This window comes from Elaeis guineensis, chromosome 1, assembly GCF_000442705.2.
Source record: "Elaeis guineensis isolate ETL-2024a chromosome 1, EG11, whole genome shotgun sequence".
In the NCBI taxonomy this organism is placed as follows: domain Eukaryota; kingdom Viridiplantae; phylum Streptophyta; class Magnoliopsida; order Arecales; family Arecaceae; genus Elaeis; species Elaeis guineensis.
Genome location: NC_025993.2, coordinates 15,520,546 through 15,543,651, shown reverse-complemented (window position 1 = coordinate 15,543,651; position 23,106 = coordinate 15,520,546). Strand labels below are relative to the sequence as shown.

The following is a 23,106-nucleotide window of genomic DNA, read 5'->3' as shown; positions in this document are numbered from 1 at the left end:
AATTTAGCCCTACCAATGTCACTTAAAAACTCTTCACATTCTATCATGTACAATGCACAAGATTTAATTTATTCCTGTGGGGGAACACTTGATGGATAACTATAAAATAAGTGAGAAACAAAGGATATTGAAGACATTGCCCAACTTTTCCTCTAGTACAAAGACGTTAGTAACTTGCTAATTTGTCTTCCATGATGAGACGTCACTCAAGACAACAGAAGAAGAAGAAGAAGAAGGAGAAGAAGAAAACAAAAGAAAAGGATAATGGTACACTTATCGGGGCTCTTCTCTTTCCAAATGGGCGATCCGGACTTTCGTGTCCGGTGCAATAATTGATCGGTTCCAAAGTCAGATTCTGGTCAACTAACGTGTAACCCATTTATCGTGGTCCTGAGAGCTTACAAGTACTTGACCTGGCTAAGCTACACTCTATGGTACAACTTAACTCCAACAATAAACTAATCCCACCCTGTGCCTCCACACTCTATATATCCACCCCTTCAAACCACCCCTCAAGAATTCCTCTCCAGCACACGATATCCATTCTTGCCTACCGCTCTCTTTTCACTCCTGCAAGCAACTTCGTTCTCTTCTCACAAATGGATGGACAATTTAGGAAGCTGGGAACCCATGCTCCGGTCGTCGGACCACCTCCCAACCCAGCCGGTCCGGTGGCGACCCCGGCCGCGGCCGGGCCGAGCAGATCCTTCACCCAGTTCGATGCCAATGTCATCATGATTCTCGCAGCCTTCCTCTGTGCCATGATATGCGCGCTCGCCGTCAACACCATCGTCCGGTGCTGCCTCCGGTTCACGAACCGGGTTTGGGTCGGCCCTGAACCAGCCGGCACGTTGGACCAGCCGGCCCCGGTCCGGGTCTCCAGGAAGGAGGCCTTGAAGGCATTGCCAACACTGGTCTACTCAACTGGGCTTGGGCTGCCGCTGTCCGGGTCCGACTGCGCCATATGCCTCTCCGAGTTCGCACCGGGCGAGCGAGTCCGGGTGCTGCCGAAGTGCAACCATGGGTTCCATGTCCGGTGCATCGACCGGTGGCTCGCGTCCAGGTCGTCGTGCCCGATGTGCCGGCAGTGCCTGTTCGGCTCGTGCCAGGTGATCTTTGGGTGCAGGGAGGTGGCCCTGACTGGGTCGACTCAGTCGGCCCCCGTCCAAATGAACCCAATGGACCCTGAAGGTTTCCTGGTTGAGTACAGGGTGGAGTCCTAGCAGTTTGTTAACACGTGTACACTTGTTTATACTTGGAGTGGGGTGTGTACTGGCTTTTATATACTTGCTTGGTTTGAAAGGTACTGGTTTGTAGTCTTCTTTGCCACTTTTATTTCCTCTGAATCTAGTGCTTGACCTGGATCCCAGCCACATGGATGAATGAGGTGTAGTCAAGTTCATTGCATGTTTGGTTAGGATCTAAAGTATACAAAGAAGTCAAATGATTTGGTTATTTTGTGTTGCATATATTGGGTCTAGTAGAACTGGATTTAAGTTGTGCAGGAGAACTGGATATAAGTTGATTGAAGTCTAAATTTTGGAGGTCTGATTCATGGAATCAAGCAGCGCTATCCGAGTTTATTCTTGTCAGGTCCAATCAGACCAAATTCATACCTTGTTGGAGAGTAGGATTTAGGTTTCAGACAAGATCCAATTCCGCAGACCTCTGATCTGAATTGAACAAAAACCCGGGTTAGTTCAGATGTAACAGTGTCAATGCAATAAAGAAAATTCTTGGCCCATGAAAGTCTTGTTGGGAGTCATCCCACTTATTGGAAGTCAACATTTCTTTGCAAAAGTCTTGTGGAAGCCGCTCAAACCGCCCTACCAATAAAAGCAAGCAGAGGAGTCCCGTCAATAGAATGGTCATGGACACTGCCATTTTTCCTACTGACAATTGTAGACTTTTAGTTTTCTGTGTTTGAGTTGGAAGGTGACATGATAGCAATACCACCAAACAACCTGCAAAGACTTGTGCCCTGGTTGATGTAGCTGCATGCCCACTACAATGTCCTTTCCTTCCTGATAGAAACTTTAAGGAAAAATAAATAAATAAATAAAGTTAGGGTTAGGCAAGAGGAGTGGATCAGATATTTTACCACATAAATTATGAAAAATATTTTGTGCGCTGCAGGCGGTACAACTCCATACACATCGCCCTCGAAGATTGGCTTCCGCATAGAGCCGATGAAAAAAAAAAAAATTCATGTTGCATTCAGTCTAATGTATGAGCTAATCATCGTGGATGGTGCGCACGAGCTGCACCACCCACAGCGCACAAAGTATTTCTCCATAAATTATTATATCTAAGAAGAAATTTTTTGTGCACCATGGACGGTATAGAAAATCCGACGTGGAATGCATCGTTTTATATGATTGGTCTATATAACCATAATTTCTCAATGTGCATTTAATATTTATAGTTCTATTTTTTCATTTGAAAATTTTGAATGACAAAAATATCCCATCTTTTTGAAAAAAATTATAGCATATTATGTCCATATTATGACATCCTGCGTGCAGAAAGTCATAATTTTAACGTAAAATATCATAATATACCACGGGATGTCATAATTTTTTTTCAAAGAGTAGAAGCATTTTCGTCATTCAAAATTTTCAAACAAAAAAACAGAACCACAGACATTAAATATGCATTAAAAATTGGTTGGACAAAAATGCTCCTTCTATATTATGACATTTTAGAATATATTATGATATCCTGGACCATATTATGACATCTTGCGTGCAGGAAGTCATAATTTAATGTAAAATATCATAATATACTACAGAATGTCATAATTTCTTACGTCATATTATGACATCCTGCATGCAGAAAGTCATAGCATACCACAGAATACCATAATTTTTTTAAAAAAATAAAGATATTTTTGTCATTCAAAATTTTTAAACTAAAAAATGGAATTAGAAATATTAAATACATATTGGGAAGTGGTGGCTATATGAATCAATTATATAAAATGGTATGCTCTACATTGGATTTTCTACACCACCCATGGTGCACAAAGAATTTCTCTATGTTTAAGAGTTTTTTTTTTTTTTGATAAAATATGTTTAAGAGTTCTTCCCGTGAATAGTATTGGCATATATGCTTATTATCTTGCTTTCCCACCGAGCAACGTTTTTGACACAAAAAACCCCACTTCTCACAATTTCCAACCCTACACCCCTAGCATTAGCATATGGGACCTACCATATTTTTTTAATTCTGTGGTCGATCAAAGTTCTTGGAGCAAATAATGCCAATAGAAATGGTCATTTAATTTGATTGACGAGGCGTTGGTGCATTGCATGGATTTGCCTACCCTAATCACAACTTTGGCATTCAAGAATAATCTGAATGCTTAAGTTTAAAAGAAATTGGATGACCAAAAATAAAAGATGAACAGAATATTATTAAATTATTGATATAATTGACCTTTTGAAACAAGTTAACAATAGATAACAATACCACCAATTACATACCGAAATATTGATGGTAAGTTACAAAGTTTTCTGGAATTAATTATTAATAATTCTGCATAAATGTTCTTAGAACCTGTGAATAATTAAGAGAATCATTCTTGCCAAGGAAAAAAAATTCGTGTAGAATGCACAACTTAAGTAATTTGGAGAAGATAATTACTACATCATACTACCTAATGCCAAGGCCAACCTGAGCATAATGTAATCAAATTCAAAAGTATCTGACCAGAGTTTTGGATCCAGAAAATATTAGCGCTGACCTAAATAACTAGGATGAGATAAATACATAGATGATGAAATCCTAAACCAATAGGAAACCTAGCATACAGAACAGATATGACCCAACCTAACAATAATCATTTCCAAGTAAACCATGCTTGACCTAATCCAACTCAATCTATTTATCCATTTGCAGGTCTGGAATCAAGATTAGTCATCGAACGAGATTGCAAAGAACTTGATTTATTCCATTTTAAGCTTTATAAACATTTTTTTTATTAAAACTCAAAAACTTAAGGCATTATCCTTCTTGATCTGTATCTTGTCTTCTTTTTCTCCTTAATTCAACCAATATGAACGATAAGGGTACCTTAATAGACAAATCTTCACTGCCAGCAAGCTCAGATGCCATAGCATACCAATACCCTCAAATTTCCGATCTAAGTTGAACTTGCATTGAGAAAATTACAAACTTATACATGAAGTGATGCACGCATCATGTCTAATACAAAAATATGGTGGCCAAGCCATATGTCATGCATTTTGGGTTCTCTTTATGGGCCCAATGTGATCTTATCAGGATATATTGCTAAAAGTCTCAGAACTGATGTCGGCCGTCCATGGACATGAAACTTGGATATAATGCTTAAATTAGTTAAAATTTGAATAGAAAAAAAAAATAATAAAAAAAAACTATGAATATTATTTTTTAAAATGTACTTATATTTTTTAATTATTATTATTTTTTTTTTATAGAGACGGAGCTGTAGACTATTGTATCTAAATTTGATAAATCGTTAGGTTTTAATATTATTGTAAGTTGTTAGTTCTTAATTGGATAAATTGTTAGAATAAAAAATTTATTTATTAATTTATAAATTATAATTATTATTCATGAATATCAATTGTCTATATATTAAAATTTCATCTAATTTTATTATTAAAATAATTGATGATTTGAGATTGATGTAGCATCGGATCGAATGTATTTTGGATTTAGATTCCAGATCCATTGAATGTATAAAAAATTATTATTCATAGGGCGATCTTATCCGATGTCTAAATCAACATTCACAAAATTGGAATCCGATCGCTGGGTTTGCACGATCTGGAGGTCAATTTTTCTCTGAAAAAGTCTCATGGATGTCGCCCAAACCGCTCTGCCAATAAAGGTATCACTTAATGGTCATGGACGCTGCCATTTTCCCACTGACAATTGTAGACTTTTTAGTACCGTTGTTGTGTTTGAAGGTGACTTGACAGCAATACCACCAAACCACCTGCAAAGCCTTGTGCCCTGGTCCATGGAGCGGCACGCCCACCACAACGTCCTTTGCTTCTTGGTAGAAACTTTCAAGGGAAAAAAATAGATAAAGTTATGGTCAGGCAAGTGGAGCGATTCAGATACTTCACCACACATGCTTAAGAATCCTTGCAGTGAACAGCATTGGCATGCTTGCTTGTTATCTTGCTTTAGCAATGTTTTGACACAAAAAAATTTCTCACGATTTCCAACCCTGCACCCCAGCATTGGCATATGGGACCTGCTGTATATTTTTGTATTCAAACTTGAAAATATAGCCTTCTGTATAATGGCTGATCAAAGTTCTTGGAGCAAATGATCCCAATAGAGATGGTCATTTAATTTGAGTGATGAGGCCTTGGTGCATTGCATGGATTTGCCTACCCTAATCACAACTTTGGCATTCAAGAACAATCTGAATGCTTAAGTTTAAAAGAAATTGGATGACTAAAAATAAAAGATGAACAAAATATTATTAAATTATTGATATAATTGACCTTTTGAAGCAAGATAACAACAGGTAACAATACCACCAATTACACATAGAAATATTGATTGTGAGTTACAAAGTTTTCTTGAATTTATCGTTAATAATTCTGTATAAATGTTCTTAGAACCCGTGAATAATTAAGAGAATCATTCTTGCCAAGGAAAAACTATTCGTGTAGAATGCACAACTTAAGTTATTTGGAGAAGATAATTACTACATCATACTACCTAATGCCAAGGCCAACCTGAGAATAATGTAAACAAATTCAAAAGTATCTGACCAGAGTTTTGGATCCAGAAAATATTAGCGCTGACCTAAATAACTAGGATGAGATAAATACATAGATGATGAAATCCTAGACCAATAGGAAACCTAGCATACATAACAGATATGACCCAACCTAACAATAATCATTTCCAAGTTAATCATGCTTGACCTAACCCAACTCAATCTATTTATCCATTTGCAGGTCTGGAATCAAGATTAGTCACCAAACAAGGTTGCAAGGGACTTGATTTATTCCATTGTAAGCTTTATAAACATTTTTCTTTCTAAAACTCAAAAACTTAAGGCCATTATCCCTCTTGATCTGTATCTTTTCGTCTTTTTCTCCTTAATTCAATGAATATGAATGATAAGGATACTTTAATAGATAAATCTTCACTACCAGCAAGCTCAAATGCCATAGCATACCAATACCCTCAAGTTTCTGATCTAAATTGAAATTGCATCAATGAGAAATTACAAACTTATACATGAAGTGACACACGCACCATGCCTAATACAAAAAACATGGTGGCCAAGCCATATGTTTTGCATTTTGGATTCTCTTTATGGATCCAATTTGATTTTATTATGATATGTTGCAGTAAGCCTCTGGATTGACGTCGGTCGTCCACCAATGTGAAATTTAGATCTGGCTGATGCGGTGCTTCTTCTCCAAAAAACCTTGCAATGAAAATCTGTTGGCACAGGAGGTGCTCCGATAGAAGATCTTCCAATATTTAAGTTAGTCAGAACTTAAGAATGGAGAAGAAAGAAGAGAAAAAAATAAAGAGAGAGTATGGATATTATTCTCTGTAGGTGTGCTTGTTTATTTTAAGATTCTCTGATTCACTACAAGAAATTTGATTTTTAACGACGAAATTTTAGCGACGAAATTTATTTCGTCACAAATAATTAAGCTTTTGCAACGAAATTTAAATTTCGTCCCCAAAAATCAGGTATTTGCGACGAAAAAAATTGCGTTGCAAAAAGTTATATCTTTTGCAACGAAATTTTTATTTTTGTTGCTAGAAGTTGATTTTTAACGACGAACCTTTTTTTTCGTTGCAAAAAATATTTTTTTTCATAGTAAAAAAATATTTTTTTGCGACAAAAAAAAATTTTATCGCAAAAAAATTATATTTTTTACGATGAAATTGATATTTCGTTGCAAAAAAGAAAGGCTTTTGCGACCAATTTTATTTATATTTAGCGACGAAACTATTGCGTCGCTAAATTTTATTTTATTGAAAAAATTTGAATATTTTGCCATGAAAATTTAAATTTCGTTGCTAAAAATTGATCTTTAGGGACGAAATTTTTTTCATCGCAAAAAAATATTTTTTTTGGCGACGGAAAAATTTTTCGTTGCTAAATTTTTTTTTTTTGCAACGAAAATAATTACGTCGCAAAAAATTTGATTTTATGCGACGAAATATTTATTTCGTTGCGAAAAACTTGATTTTACGATCACTTTTTATATTTGCGACGAAATTAAATTTTCGTTGCAAAAAATTAATCATTTGCGACGAAAAAATTTTTGTTGTAAAAAATATATTTTTTTGCGATAAAATATTTATTTTTAGCAACGAATGTATTTCGTCGCTACATATTTTTTAATTAAAAAAAATACTTTGAAATAGGGCCCTAATTGAAAATAAACCTGTTGATCTCCCCACGCCGCCGCAGTCGTCAAAATTTTCTCCCTCCCCGATCTCCGGCGACAGTCCTCCCTCCTCGGTCGCCGGTCATCCTTCCCGGTAAGTTCTCTCCCTCCCCGTCACCATCCTCTCTCTCTCTCCCTCCCCACCGCCGTCGAGCCCTCCCTCCCCGCCACTGTCGCCTCTCGAGCCCGCCCCCCGTCGCTGATCGAGCCCACCCCCCAGCGTGCCATCTCCCTCCTGCCTCGCCACCCTCTCCTCCGCGCACCGTCTCCCTCTCGGTCTCCACTGTGTCACCGTCGGTCGAGTCCTCCCTTCCCGCCACCGTCGCCAGTCGAGGCCTCCCTCCCCCACCGTTTTCCTCCTCGCCTGTCCTCTCCCTCCTCGCCTCCATCGTTTCCCTCTCCCTCCGCTTCCTCTCTGACTCCGACCTCCTCCTCCTCCCCTCCCAAACCCTGTCCCTCGAATCCTCCCTCTTCTCTGCCTCCTTCCCTCCGGTTCCCTCCAATCCCTCGAAACCCTAACCCTAGAGCCCTCTCCTTCATCTTCTTCCTCCTCTTCTGCCCCTCTTCCGTCTCGCCCACGCTGTCCCCTTCCGCGGCGTCGCCCGCCGCTTCGGCCTCCCATCCCCCGCCGCCGCCTGCAGCTTCGGCCTCCCATCCCCCGCCGCCGCCTGCCACTTCGGCCTCCCGTCCCCCGCCTGCCGCTTTGGCCTCCCGTCCCCCGCCACCGCAGCGTCTGCAAGGCAGTCGCCGCTGGTCGACCCCTCCCTCCCCTGTCTCCCTCCCTCATTTTCTTTCTCAGTCTCTTACCTGAGAAAGAGTTGAAGGTTGATCCCTTACCTGGCTTGTCTGGTTTCGTAGGGCCGCCGCCGCGCCACCGTCGGGCCGCCACCGCCATCGCCGGTTGCCGTCACTGTCACCATCACTGTTCTTAGAAGAGTTGAAAGTGAGAACCATTATTTTAATTTATATATTTTTTAATTTTTTTTCTTAATAAATTTTAGCCATTAGAAGTAATTATTTATTATTTTAGTAATTAGATATGATTTTAGATATAATTATTTATTTAATATAATTAATTTTAATCATGATTTAAAAATATTTTAAAAATAAAAATATTTTTAATAATAATATATTAATTGTAGCATAACAAATTTATAAGCCTTAGAATTTTCGTTCGAGGATAGCGTGCATAAACCAATATTTTTTTTTATGAAAAAAATATTGATGCTTTACACACTATTCTCGAATTGTCCTCGTAGACAGTTTTGGCACGTGAATGAATTTAATATTGCAACACATGTGCTTCTATATCGCAGAGTTTTGTCGGTATTTTCGATCATGTTCTCTGGATACATAGCACAATTTTAATGCTTGTGTATCTGGAGAACTGCGTCGAAATGCTGTCGAAATTTTTTTGGTATAGAAGACATATATTGCAATATTAAATTCTTACGTTTCTGAATGGAATAGGACCATCACCCTATAGGTAGGAGATATAAGGTGTTAGTCAACTATTATTACATAAAATTGATTGTATAGTTTGCATCATAAATTTGTAGGTATGGATCGTGGTTGGATGTCATTGCGTGATAAGTTCTGTCCCGAGTATATTACGGGTGTGATGACTTTTATGAATGTGGCGTCTAATCATACTAGAGAAGATAGAAAAGCTCGTTGTCCATGTCGTCGATGTAGGAATTTATTTTGGTGTACCTTATCGGACATTCAGAATCATTTATACGAACACGGTATAGATGTGACTTACAAGAGATGGACTTGTCATGGTGAAGATTTGCCGACTAGCTCGAGCATGTTGTCCAGGAGTCCCATAAATCCATCGTCAGTCGGTGGATCATGCAGTCGTGAAAGATAAACACTTGGTGAAGAAGATAGAGAAATTTTAGAGGATCTTCATCCGGAATTATTTGAAGTAAATGTAGAAGCGAGAGCAGAACATCAGCATTCCATTCCGAGACAAGAAGCTGAAGAGGACAGTAATATATCTATAAATGATAGATTCGAGCATTTATTAAGAGATGCACAAAGTGATGTTTATCCTGGTTGTAAGAAGTACTCTCTGTTGTCCGCCGTAATAAAGTTATTACACATGAAGATACTTGGTAAGTGGTCAAACAACTCGTTTAATTGGTTGCTCAAATTTTTGAAGGACTTACTGCCAGAGGGAGAGTTACTTCCGTCAAGTCATTATAAAGCCAAAAAATTATTGAAAAGACTCGGTTTGGGTGTCGATGACTTGGGCCTACGCTGTGAAAAGATACATGCATGTCCGAATGATTGTGTTCTGTTTCGGAAGGATAAAAAAGATCTACAAGCATGTTCGATTTGTCATTCAAGTAGATGGAAAGAAAGTCGTGGTAAGGATAAGAAGAAAAAGAAAATACCATGCAAGATTTTATGGTACTTTCTGATTACACCACGATTGCGTCGATTGTTCATATCGAGGCATACTGCTTGTGACATGCGATGGCATAAGGAGGAAAATAATATCGACGATGATGTCATGAAACATCCATCAGATGGAGATGCGTGGAAATATTTTGATCGTGAACATCCATGGTTTGCAGCTGATTCACGAAATGTCAGGCTAGGGTTGGCAACAGACGGATTTAATCCATATGGTAATCTTAGTACTACTTATAGTATGTGACCTGTTATGGTATTTTCTTATAATTTACCATCATGAAAGTGCATGAAATCACCTTTTAATCTATTGGCCTTGTTGATCCCGGGTCTCCGTGCCCCTGAAAGAGACATAGACATATTTTTAGAGCCGTTGATCGAAGAGTTACAATATTTGTGGGAAGAAGGATGCGAAACATATGATCATGTTGCAGGAGGCATCTTTCGTATGCATGCAGCACTGCTTTGGACAGTTAACGATTTTTCTGCATATGGCGATATTTCTGGATGGTGTACAAAAGGGTATAAAGCATGCCCAACTTATAACGATGATATTACATCGGACCGTATTCATAGAAAGATTTGTTTTACCGGCCATCGACGTTTCTTGCCAGATGATCATAGATGGAGGAGAAGTCTTAAGTTCAATGGCAAGCATGAATGACGTGCACAGCCAAGATTCTGGTCTACGGATAATATTTTAAATCAGTTACCCAACCCACAGGATGTCATATTTGGTAAGGGTCTGGCCAGCCAAGTAGGGGTGCGAACAAGTATCAAAAATTGGAGAAAAAAGAGCAAGTTGTTTGATCTTTCATATTGAAAAATGCTTCTTCTTCGACATAATCTTGACATCATGCATATTGAAAAGAATATATTTGATAATGTATTTTATACCATTCTCAATATCGAAGGAAGAACGAAGGATACCGTGAAGGCTCGTCTAGACTTAGAGGATATGCGGATTAGAAAGGAATTATATTTGATTCGATGAGGGGATAGGCTGGTGAAGCCATTGGCATGTTATACACTGAATCGAAGAGAGAGAAATCAATTTCTTTCATATTTGAGATCAGTGAGGTTTCCTGATGGATACGCCTCAAACTTGAAACGGTGCATCAAGTCGAAAGATGGGAAGATCGTCGGGATGAAAAGTCATGATTGTCATGTACTTCTATAACATGTGCTCCCAGTTGATTTGCGCGGATTGTTGCCGGATAATGTGTGTGATGCATTACTTAATCTGGAAACTTATTTTCGGGACTAATGTGCGAAGACATTGAGACGAAGTCAGATCGACATATTGGAGAAGAAGATTATCATTACTCTCTGTAAGCTTGAGATGATATTCCCTTCCGCCTTCTTTGATATCATGGTGCATCTTTTTATTCATCTTCCACATAAAGCTAGATTGGGTGGGCCAGTACATACAAGATGGATGTACCCAATTGAAAGGTAATTGCATGATATTGTAATATTTATTATTCATTATTGTATTCTTATTATATGTGATATCAATTGATAATTTATTGAATAGGGAGATGCGTGAATACAAGAGTGCCGTCACTAACAAAGCACGGCCTGAAGGTTCAATAGCAGAGGCACATATTATGAATGAATGTCTGACATTCTACTCTATGTACCTTCGATGAGTGGAGACCAAATTTACAAGGCCACAACAGAATATCGATGTTGACGAGATTCTGATCGATGGATTGTTCGTGTTCTCCAATGTTGCCCGACCATATGGTAAAAAAGATTTTCGAATGTTGACACCACAAGAAACGGATGACATGCATTGGTATGTGCTAAACAATTACGAGGAGGTAGAAGCGTACATGATGTGAGTATATACATTTAATTTTTATTTATTGATATATCAATGAATGTACGTGGACTCTAAATTAAAATATACATGGTATTACTGTATCACTTCAGAGAACACGAAAGTGAGCTCAGAAGAAGTAATCCTACATTAGCAGCGGCATGACATAGGAATCAATTCGCATCATGGTTTGACGAACAGGTAAGTTATGTTCATGTTCATCCATGATTAAAAGTTTGTTTATATAGTATTTATTTTGTTAAATTTAACCTGCTTATTGTTCTTTTAATTGTAGATAGCTCAGCTACGTATAGACAATCCTAACTGTATCAGTAATGACTTAGCTGCACTTGCATGAAAACCTGACAGATGTGTATCAGTATATTCAGCATGCATAGTCAATGGTGTGCGATTCTTAACGAAAAATCACGATCGCGATCGAACCACACAGAATTGTGGAATAAGCGTGGAGGGTGAGCACAAGGGTGAAATAAAAAAAAAATTTTGGTGTTCTGCATGAGGTTATAGAGTTGAGATATAGTGGTCTTCGACGGATTGTGTTATTCAAGTGTCGATGGTATGACTTAGGACGACACAGACCAATTGTTATAGATCCTCAACTCGTCAGTGTCTACACTGGTCATGTATGGTACGAAAGTGATCCTTATATTTTTGCAAAGCAAGCAAGACTAGTGTGGTATATTGATGATAACAAAATGAAAGAGCCTTGGCGAGTTGCAATAAGGGCTCAGCATAGGCATTTGTTTGATCATGCACTTTTCACATGCCCGAACGATGAAGATCTTGAGAATGAAGTCCGTGCAATTATTGAAAACGAAGCATATCAAATGCAAGCACCAAATAACATAATAGTGACAGATGATACGATTAACATAGGACAATTACAAAGAGACGACTATGAACCTGAGGATGTTTCTATTGTTGGATCGTCGATAAGGGCACGGGCACGAGCACGATCCAATAATGACTTCATTAACGATGATGATGATAGCACTTCAGGGTCGAAGTCTTCTATGACTCCCGTCGAAGATGACTATATGGACACGAGTTCAGAATCTGAGAACAATAATTAATATGAATAAGTAATTTAATTTATTTTTTTTATTATATCATGTAATACTTGAGTTTTTTTGATTACATGCTGATTTAAATTATTTTAATCATTGCAGCATCATGACTGGTCCTGGACGTAGACGTTCACAGGGTAGGCAGCAGGCTCCGCTTGATGATACACATCTTCACTTTAGCATTTTACATGATGAGTCAGAGGATTTAGATGAGACTCAGTTGTCCGAGTCCACAGAGCAGACTAGTGCTCAGCCAGAGCTTGCCCAGTCGGAGGTCATGGTACCGCAGCATCATCCCCTTACAGGTACATCTCTATCAATTTATAAACCATATATTTTTTTTTTGTTATATGCATTTAGTGATACATGATATATGTTCATTTCATCAATTTTTACATGTAGGAACACAGCATCGGCGTGCAGTGCGTGGTCCTAGTAGGGGTCTTGTTTTGAAAAAATATGTGCATACACACAATGAAAAGCCGAAGGTACAGATATTTCAAGATCATCCGATTGGCACAGAGGCTAGTATCGTCGCAAATGAGATCAGTTTGTATATGTGGAATCATTTTTCGTGGGCTGCTGAAAGTTTCAAGCATGTAGCTCCTCGATACCGTGATGCTCTAGTCTCTCACATCAAGGTAAGAATTAAATTTGGATGTCTTGCATATCATTACATGATCCATATTATTTTTGGTTATATAAATAAATTTTTTATTATATGAATAATTTCATGTATTTGCTTTTTGGTATGATGACTGTGTAGGATAATATTGACTTCGAGGATTGCACCGACGAAGAAGTGACGGCATGTATTCTCAAAATGGCTGCAAATAGATACAGAGATCGGCGATGTAGGCTTCATAAATACTGCAATGAGCTACAGACGAAGGGGATTGATCCTGAGACCCAGCCATACAGAAATTGGGCTGGGCCTAGTGACGATTGGCGGTGGTTATGTGAGCATTTTGGAAGTGAGGTATTTCAGGTATGTCTAGTGTTTCAAGTTATTTTAATTTTATTATGTCCTTTATTGGTTATAATTGTATGTATTTTGTAGCGACGATCGGAGGCGAATAAGGTGAATAGGAGTAAGATTGATTCTATTCACACGCAAGGAAGTGCCTCTTTTGCACAGGGAATGAAGAGAATGGTACGTAACTACATTTGCAATCATACTTTGTAACTTCTTATTAAATATTTATATTATTTTGATATTTTTTTTTTCTTTTTTTTTTTGTTTGAACAGAGACTATCCGGAGTCGACGCCTATGCTAAATTCTATCAAAACAAGAGTGGCGAGTTCGTGACCGAGGAGGCGAGGCAGCATCATGTAAGTATCATTACTCTACATTTTGAATACTTTTAAAGAGTTTGAAAAAAAATTATGATTTTATTTGGTTTATTGTGAAGAAAAAAATATTAAAATTGAGAGAGCAGGCGACGAGGGAGGTGGGATCTGACGGTGATACTGGATCACAGCAGGTTTGTTTGATGACAGATGATACGATTTTGGATACCATCCTCGGGCGGCAGTTAGGATCTGGTCATAGCATGCGATCCAAAAAATCACGCAGTTCGTCATCCGATCGGTCTGATGATGCATCGATGCCAGAGGCAGTTAGGACATCCATGAGTATGATGCAAGATCAGATTAGTTACTGGATGAATCGTAGTCAGACGCTCGAGAGGATAGCAGCTGTGGTGGCGGGATGGCTCGGTATTGATGCTTCTGAGTTAGCATCTCTACAGTCACATGATGCCGCCTCTGCACCACCATCGCGACACATATTGGGTCAGGGATCGACGCCTGGAGAAGAGAACGAGGCCAACGTGTCAGATTATACCTAGTTTATAGTTATTTTAAATTTAAAATGGTGTATGGACTTATATTTTTGTATATGAGAAAGATGGTTATGAGAATTGATCTTTTGAATTAGAATATTTTTATTGTGTTAATATACTGTTTATTTAAAATATGTTTGATCAAAGAATTTGTATTTGAGCAGATTTTTTTTGAAAAAAAATAAAAATTTTATTTTTTATCCAAAATTTATTTTAGCGATGAAATATTAATTTCGTCGCAAAAAAATTTGTGAACCCAAAAAAGTAAAATTTTTATTATACATTGTGATGAAATTTTTTATTTCGTTGCTATTTTTGCGATGAAAAAATAGTTTCGTCGCTAAAAATTTTAACTTTTTGTGATGAAATTTTATTTTGTCGCAATTATGGCGATAAATTTTTTTATTTCGTCGCCCTTATAGCGACAAAATTTTTCTTTCGTCACCATTATAGCGATGAAATTTTTTTTCGTCGCAATTATAGCAACGAACATTTTTTTCGTCGCAATTATTGCGATGAAATTTTGTTTGTGACGAAATCCGTCGCTAAGTTTTACGATGAATTTTATTTTCATGGCAAAAAATAAGAGAATATTTTTTTTAATCACAATATTTAGCGACGAAATTATTTTTCATTGCAATTTTAGCGACGAAAATTTAAGCTCTTGTGACAAAATATTTTCGTCGCTAATACAGCACATACTTCGTCATCTAGGTTTACTATTTTTTACGATGAAATAAAATCGTTTCGTCGCTAAGGTCTTTTGCTACGAGGCTTTCTCTACAAATTTTTAGCGACGATATATTTCATCGCAAATACTTTTAGCGACGAAAATATGATTTTTAGCGACGAAAAAATTTTGTCGCAAAAAGTCAAATTTCTTGTAGTGATTATACCTTTTTAAAGACACAGGGCTGTAGGTTATTATGTCTAAATTTGGTAGGCTATTAGGCTTTAATAATATAGGTTGTTAGGTCTTGATCGAATAGATCGTTAGGATACAAAATCTGCCGACTAACCTGAAAATCATAGTTATCAATCATGGGAGCTAATTATCCATATTCCAAAAATTATTGAAAGATTTTAATGACCTAACCCTACCATTGAGATGGCTAGTAGCTTAAAATCGGCATGGCATCAGGATGCATCCTCGATTTGGTTCTGAGGTCAATTGAATGCATAAGATTATAATGCTCAAGGTTATGTTGTCTGATGTCCGAATCAATTTTCATTGAACTGAAATAATTGTCTGATATTCGAGTCAACTTCTATAAAACTAAAATCAAAATCAATCAGATCAGTATTCAATTGATAATGGAGTCAATTACTATCTGGGATCATCTCTTTGCACTATCTTCTCACTAGACCTGCTTATTGGGTAGGCTGGATCGAGTTCAGGTCGGGCTCAACTCAAGGGAAGATAATAATTTTTTAGACCCAAGCCCGCTATATAATGGGCTTCGTGCTTTCGAGCTGAATCTTGAGCTTTTTATTTTTTTTATTTAGTTTGTTAGAAATTGGAATAACAGAAAACTTGGGCCAATAGTTTCTATATTGGCCCAACATTTTTCTCTTTGTTTTGTTATTTGGGTCATCATGTCTTCTATATTTTTTGATCTTTATTTTTTGTGTTGGCCACTGTTGCTATTTTGACCATGATGCAGCAGTTATCCACTATATTTTTCATCCATCCCTATTTTTATAGTAGTGAAATGAGAGTGGAGAATAGTGTTACAGATTTCTTAGTCCTTAAACATTCACAAACTTCAAGTTATATAGTTCTACTGTGCATTATTTATATATGATCATTAGAAATTGAGAAATGATTACTTTAACTGTATATGTAGCTCTTCTGCCTCACTATATTGGAATTACAAAAAAACTTTTAAATAAAATATAAGAAGAAATAATCAAGCAAATAGAAGAAATAATCAAGCTAAGTAAAGAAAATAGTCAAACAAAATACCAAATGCAAGGATTAAAATAAAATTATAATCAAAATACCAAGTGCTAAATTGCACTAAGTTTTAACATTGAAATAATCAAGCTTATAAGACTAAATGGAAAGAAAATAAGTACTAGACGATGTTCATATAAATATACTCTGCAATACATCATTGACATACTGTAGAGTGTAGAACAATCATATTATCAAAACAAACTATATCTTTCTCCTCATCTTTGTTCTTTACTATCTAAAATTTTGAGCCTCCAGATCACAAATACAAAAAAATTAGTTAAATTAAAATCAACTAACCAAATATCAAGAAATTCAATACTTACAAAAAAAAATTAGAAGAAAGAACATATATTTGCTAAGCACATAAAAAATAAAATCAACAAAATTATCTAAAAAATATCGCCACCATCATCTTCTTCCTTATCAACCTCATCATCGATAGAGCTCAATGATCCATCTTCCAATAAGCTTAGAGCCAGGGTTGCACCGATACTTTCTAATATACCTAATTCCCATTCATATATTCATACAATCAAAATAATAAAAAATAAATAAGTTATCCATAACATAAGAATATGGCTATAAAAAAATTAAATAGTATACAAGAATAATTATTCGAGGAAAAGACTCTAGCATGCATCCAATCTTCAAGATCAATCAAAGATTGAACTATCTTTGATTTAAGTGAGCTTCTCCAAAGATTTATCACCTTTTTTTCTATGCTAAAAGTTGATTCTGATGCAACTATAGAAATTGGGATAGTCAAAAGATTATGGGCCATCAACACAAGCTCAGGATATATTGATGAATTCTTATACCAATAGTCTAAAACATCAGTTTTACTATGTATATTATATTCATTGTGTTCTTCCAAATATGTATCTAATTAAGACTTTTCAGATTGAGGATTGGATAGTTGGCTCATAAATTTTTTTATAATTACTAAAGTTAGCATCATCATCATGAATTCCAATTGAAGAACTTGAACCAGTGAAAGATCCAATACTAGATAAAGTGATAGAAGTATCTCTTCTATACTCATCAAACAAATCATAAAGGATTATCACAATCTTTTTTATATGCACTTCAGCACTCTCACCCTAAAGCTTGATGAAATAATAGCTGATAAAATATACCTTATAGCGGAGATCCAATATCGCCACATAAGACAAAACTAAATTATATTCAGCCCAATGCTTATCAAATTTCTAAAGCATATCATTAATCATGTTAGACATGAAATTATATAGATCTCTTTTTGCTTCTAAAACATGAGTATGAATCTTCCACACCCCTTTAAAGTAAATATTAGAAGCTAGATATTAAGTACCAGAAAATATATATGTTGCTTCATAAAATATTTTTAAGAATCTATGAGTTATGCTTACCTTTTTTCATTCCTCTTTAGAAAGTACAAATTTAAAATTTTTATCTCTTTGTACCCAATGTTATGACATATTCTTGAAATAAATTATATGATGAAGCATCAAATATATCAAATTTCATATCACATAGACATCATAATACAATTTTTTTCTCTATATTCAATTGAAAACTCTTAATAGCAACTTCATAGAACTTCTTTTCTTGAGGAACTATTTCTTGATGTACTTGATTTTATTACGAATTATAGCAGTCACATTTTCAATAATCTTTAAATCATACCATACAAGGAGATTCAAAATATGGCTATAACAATGAATTTAGAAAAACTTACCATACATAGTAAATAATTTTTTATAGAAAATCGATATTTAAGAAAGTTAATCATAGAATCATTGTAAGATGCATTGTTCAATATGATGCTAAAAATTTTATTATTTATTTTTTATTAAGCTAAGTACAATGCTACCTCATCTGCTATAGATAGCACATCAAAAGAAAGAGTTAAAATCCTAAAATAGATAATTCTCTTTTGCAACTTTCAATCAGTATCAACTTAATAAATGATGATACAAATATATTCATCAATTGTGTGCTCATATTTCTAATTATCACCAGGAGCTTTCATCAACTCTTCCTATATAAGTTCTCTCTCTTTCACATAATAGGAGAATAAATCTCTTCTTGCAGTATGTTGACTTATATTTTTAAATAAAAAATAGTTCACAGATATAAAGTACCCGAAGACAGGCTCCTCTACAATGATAAAAGGATGTATTTCAGCCATCAAAAAAGAGATAAGTGATTTACGAGTCTCTTCATGATCAAATTTATGAACTTTTATCGATGTACTTCCATCAGCGAAAATATGAGCTTTAAGCATACATTGTCTAATATCTTCATTTTTCTTTTTAGGACATCTTTTTATATGACACAAGAAATGAGAAGTTTCTTTGTTAGAACTAGTTGCAAATAACCTCTTACAATAGTTGCAGTTGGCCTTCACTACTTCATCATTTTCTATAATCCTCTCCATATCATGCCATAATTTAGAATTTAACTTTCGATGTTTAAGATTGTCATACTCATTATATCCATCTTGTACATCTATATTAACTGATGCTAATGCACTAGCCATTGACATTCGAAGTTTTGTATTGCATGATATTAAAAAAAAATAGTAAGAAACATAATAAAGTGGAAGAAGAAACATCTCCTAAATTCGCTAAAGATAGTTAAGTGACTTTGATTTCTAATAGTTTTACACCATATTCAGTTCATTGTCATCTATCATCATTGTATCCTAATAAAAAGTAGAAAGTAAGAAAATAGCAAAAATAAAACTCAAAAGATGTAGCATCTGTTCTAATAAGGATCATTGAAATCACCCAACCACAAATCTTCTTCATAGTCCCAAAAAATTTTATAATAGTTGAAGTATGCCACATAATTTAGCAAGTAAGCCTCTAGCATGGTATTATTGTATCCTAATAAGGGTTGGAAAGCAAGACAAGAGCAAAAATGAGACTCAGAAGATGTAATGTTGCCTAGTAAGACAATCTAAGAGAGGAAGTAAATTAGGTTTTTCAAAATTTAAATAAATAATATGCTGTTTTAAAAACTAGTGAAGTGTTGATAAGTATAGAATTCAAGTATGCAGAAATATAAATACAAAAAAAATTAGAAAGAAGAGCACAAGTACAAATATATACAATATATAGTGATTTGATGCTTCTTGCATCTACGTCTACTCCCCAAGATCTACTTAAAAATTTCACTATTATCAATCCAAGATTACAATCGGATAGTTTTTTTGGACTCACTATCCAAAATTTAGTTGATTTTATACTGGATCACCAACCACGACCAACAAACAAGCCAATCCTTGGCTCATAATCTAATTTTCAAGCTTTGATGGGCCTATCCCCTAGCTTCAAACCCCTATTGAAGCTAATTACAATAAAGATAAAAATAAAATAATAATTAAAAATAAAAAACTCTTTTAATGAGCAAAAATATCAATGAGACTCTTGAATCTTTTTTTGTGGAAGCTTTTGAGTAGATGAGCTTGTCTTCTTGTTGGAAGAAATCTCTTGATTTGATGTTTTGAGTGGTTGGAAAGTGAATGCTCTCTTTTTAATATTTTTAAATTTTTACTCTTGATTTTATTTCTCTACTTTGATTCTCTTTTTTTGTCACTTTAAAAAGCTGTTGGAGACTTTAAACCATTGTTTGGAACCTCAAAAAGTTGTTTCTAGCCATTGAAATCTGAAAAATAGCCATTAGAAATATTTCTGGATCGTTTTAAAATTTTTATAGAACTAGCCGTTGGAACTCGAGTCAACTCGGATTGGGTTCGAATCGACTCAGATTGAGCTCTAGTTCTTTGAAAGGTTCAAAAGGCTCAGTCCTTACTGTGGAGCGGACTTCTTCCAAGAGAAAGTCTTTTGGAAAGAAGAAGAAATCTGCGAAGAAGCAGAGGTGGATGGGAAGAAGAAGAAGACGGAACCGAAGAAGAAGGCTGCTGAAAAAGAAAAATATTTTCACTGTAATTCAGACGGTCATTGGAAGCGAAACTGTCCTCAATACCTGGCCACCCTAAAGAACAAGAAGGATGGTCCTTCTGGAGGAATGCTCATTATAGAATCTAATCTTACGGTTTCTTCTGCATCCAGTTGGGTACTTGACTCTGGTTCTAGTGCTCATTTGTGCACTTCTATGCAGGATCTTGAGGAGAATAAGAGATTGAGGGATGGAGATATGATCCTACGCATCGGGAACGGAGCAAGAGTTGCTGCTGTGGCCGTGAAAATCTATCCTCTGCGATTACCGTTAGGATTAGATTTAGTTCTTAGAGATTGTTATTATGTACCTGCAGCAAGCAGGAATTTGATTTCTATTTCATGTTTAGCACAAGAAGGCTATGTGATTAGCTTTCATAAGAACCATTGTAACATATTTTATGAAAATAATAAAGTTACAAATTATTTTCTTATTAATGGTCTCTATCAGCTACATATTGATATATCTGTATTTCATATCGAGCAAAATATGAACGCCATAGAAATTAAAAGGCCCAGAGATAGTCTAAATGATAGGTATCTGTGGCACCTAAGGCTAGGTCATATAGCGAAAGATAGAGTTAACAAATTGGAGAAATTCGGGCTATTGAGTTCGTTGACTTCCGAGTCATATCCAGTTTATGAATCATGCCTTCAAGGCAAAATGACCAAGCTTCCTTTTACAGGACATGGAGAAAGGGCCACAGACCTACTTGCCCTAGTACATACAGATGTATGTGGCCCATTTGATGTGCCGGCTAGAGGCAACTATGTCTACTTCATTACCTTCACCGATGATATATCTAGGTACGGGTATGTGTTTCTAATGAAACACAAGTCTGAAGCCTTTGAAAAGTTCAAAGAATTCAGACATAAAGTAGAAAAATAAACACGAAAGTTCATTAAGGTTCTTCGATCAGATCAAGGAGGTGAATACTTTAGTCGGAAGTTCCTAGACTATCTTAAGGACAATGGCATAGTCTCTCAATAGACTCCACCTGGAGCATCACAACTCAATGGGGTTTCAGAACGGAGGAATCGGATCCTATTAGATATGGTCCGTTCCATGATGAGCTTCACGGACCTTCCTGAGTTTCTTTGGAGATATTGTCTCATGACAATAATATATGTATTGAATAGCGTTTCCTATAAAATCGTTCCTCTCACACCGTATGAGATATGGTATGGTAAGAAGCCAAGTCTGAGTCATCTCAGAATTTGGGGTTGTCCGGCTCATGTCAAGAGACAGCAGGCGGATAAGTTAGAGTTCAGATCTTTTAGAGCTCGATTCATAGGATATCCTATAGAGTCATTAGGATACTATTTCTATGTTCCAGAAGATCACAATGTGATTGTGAATCGACATACTATTTTTCTTGAAAAATAGTTTATTCAAGATGGTAGCATCGGAAGAATAATTAAGCTCAAGGAGAATGTCTCCCAAGAGCAATGAGCTAAAGAACCTGAGAAACCCAATCAATTAGAATCAGTCCTAACATAACCTCTTCCACCTCGTAGATCGACTAGGATTTTCCGTCCTCCTAAAAGGTACTTAGGTACTATACAAGAAGAAGTAGAGGAAATGTTTTTCACGAGAAATGGGGCTTATGGTGATGACTCCCAGACCTACGATGAGGCAATATCAGATATCGACTCCGAGAAATGGTTAGAGGCAATGAGATCAGAAATTGACTCGATGCACTTAAATCAAGTCTGGACCTTGGTAGATCCACCTGAAGGTATTGTACCTATTAGGTGTAAATGGATCTTCAAGAAAAAGATAGGTGCAGATGGAAATGTGGATATATTCAAGGCTAGGCTCGTAGCGAAAGGTTATAGTCAGTGTGAAGGCATTGACTATCAGGATATCTTTTCGTCTGTAGCCATGCTAAAATTCATCCGCACATTGCTGGCTGTTGCAGTCTATTTCGATTATGAAATATGACAGATGGACGTGAAAACAGCGTTCTTCAATGGATATCTTGAGAAAGATATCTATATGGAACAGTCGCTTGGTTTCACATCCAATGATGATAATCACAAGATCTACAAGCTGCAAAGGTCCATTTATGGATTTAAGCAAGCATCTCGGAGCTAGAATACTCGTTTCAATGATGCGATCAAAATATTTAGTTTTATCAAGAACGAGGAGGAACCATGTGTGTTCAAGAAAGTTAGTGGGAGCGCAGTTGTATTCCTCGTACTGTACGTAGATGACATCCTCCTGATTGAGAATGATATTTTTATATTGACCTCAGTCAAAATATGATTGTCTAAGGAGTTCTCTATGAAAGATCTAGGAGAGGTATTTTTTATACTGGGTATTAAGGTCTATAGAGATAAACCAAATAGGATACTGGGACTTTCACAGAAGATGTACATAGAGGAAGTGCTAAAAAGGTTTAGCATGAAAAACTTCAAAAGAGGTTTAGTACCTTTTAGACATGGCATTCATCTCTCCAAGAAGATGTGCCCTAGCACACCTGAGAAGATTGAATGCATGAGCAAGATCCCTTATGCTTCTGCAATAGGGAGCCTCATGTATGCCATGCTATATACAAAACCTGATATAGCCCATGCTGTGAGTGTCACAAGC

The 23,106-nt window shown here is 36.3% G+C and overlaps 1 protein-coding gene across 1 annotated transcript; it reads left to right on the top strand.

Moving 5' to 3' along the window:
* The first annotated feature begins 471 nt into the window (after positions 1-471).
* Positions 472-1,469, top strand: LOC105038004 (RING-H2 finger protein ATL78). The gene has a single exon (XM_010913665.4). It carries the CDS (start codon positions 600-602, stop codon positions 1,221-1,223), a length of 624 nt encoding a protein of 207 aa, XP_010911967.1. The 5' UTR covers positions 472-599; the 3' UTR covers positions 1,224-1,469.
* Positions 1,470-23,106: the final 21,637 nt, after the last annotated feature.

What these genes read in the sequence shown, in the direction of transcription:
- LOC105038004 (XM_010913665.4), top strand. Translation starts at nt 600, where the DNA reads ATGGATGGACAATTTAGGAAGCTGGGAACCCATGCTCCGGTCGTCGGA.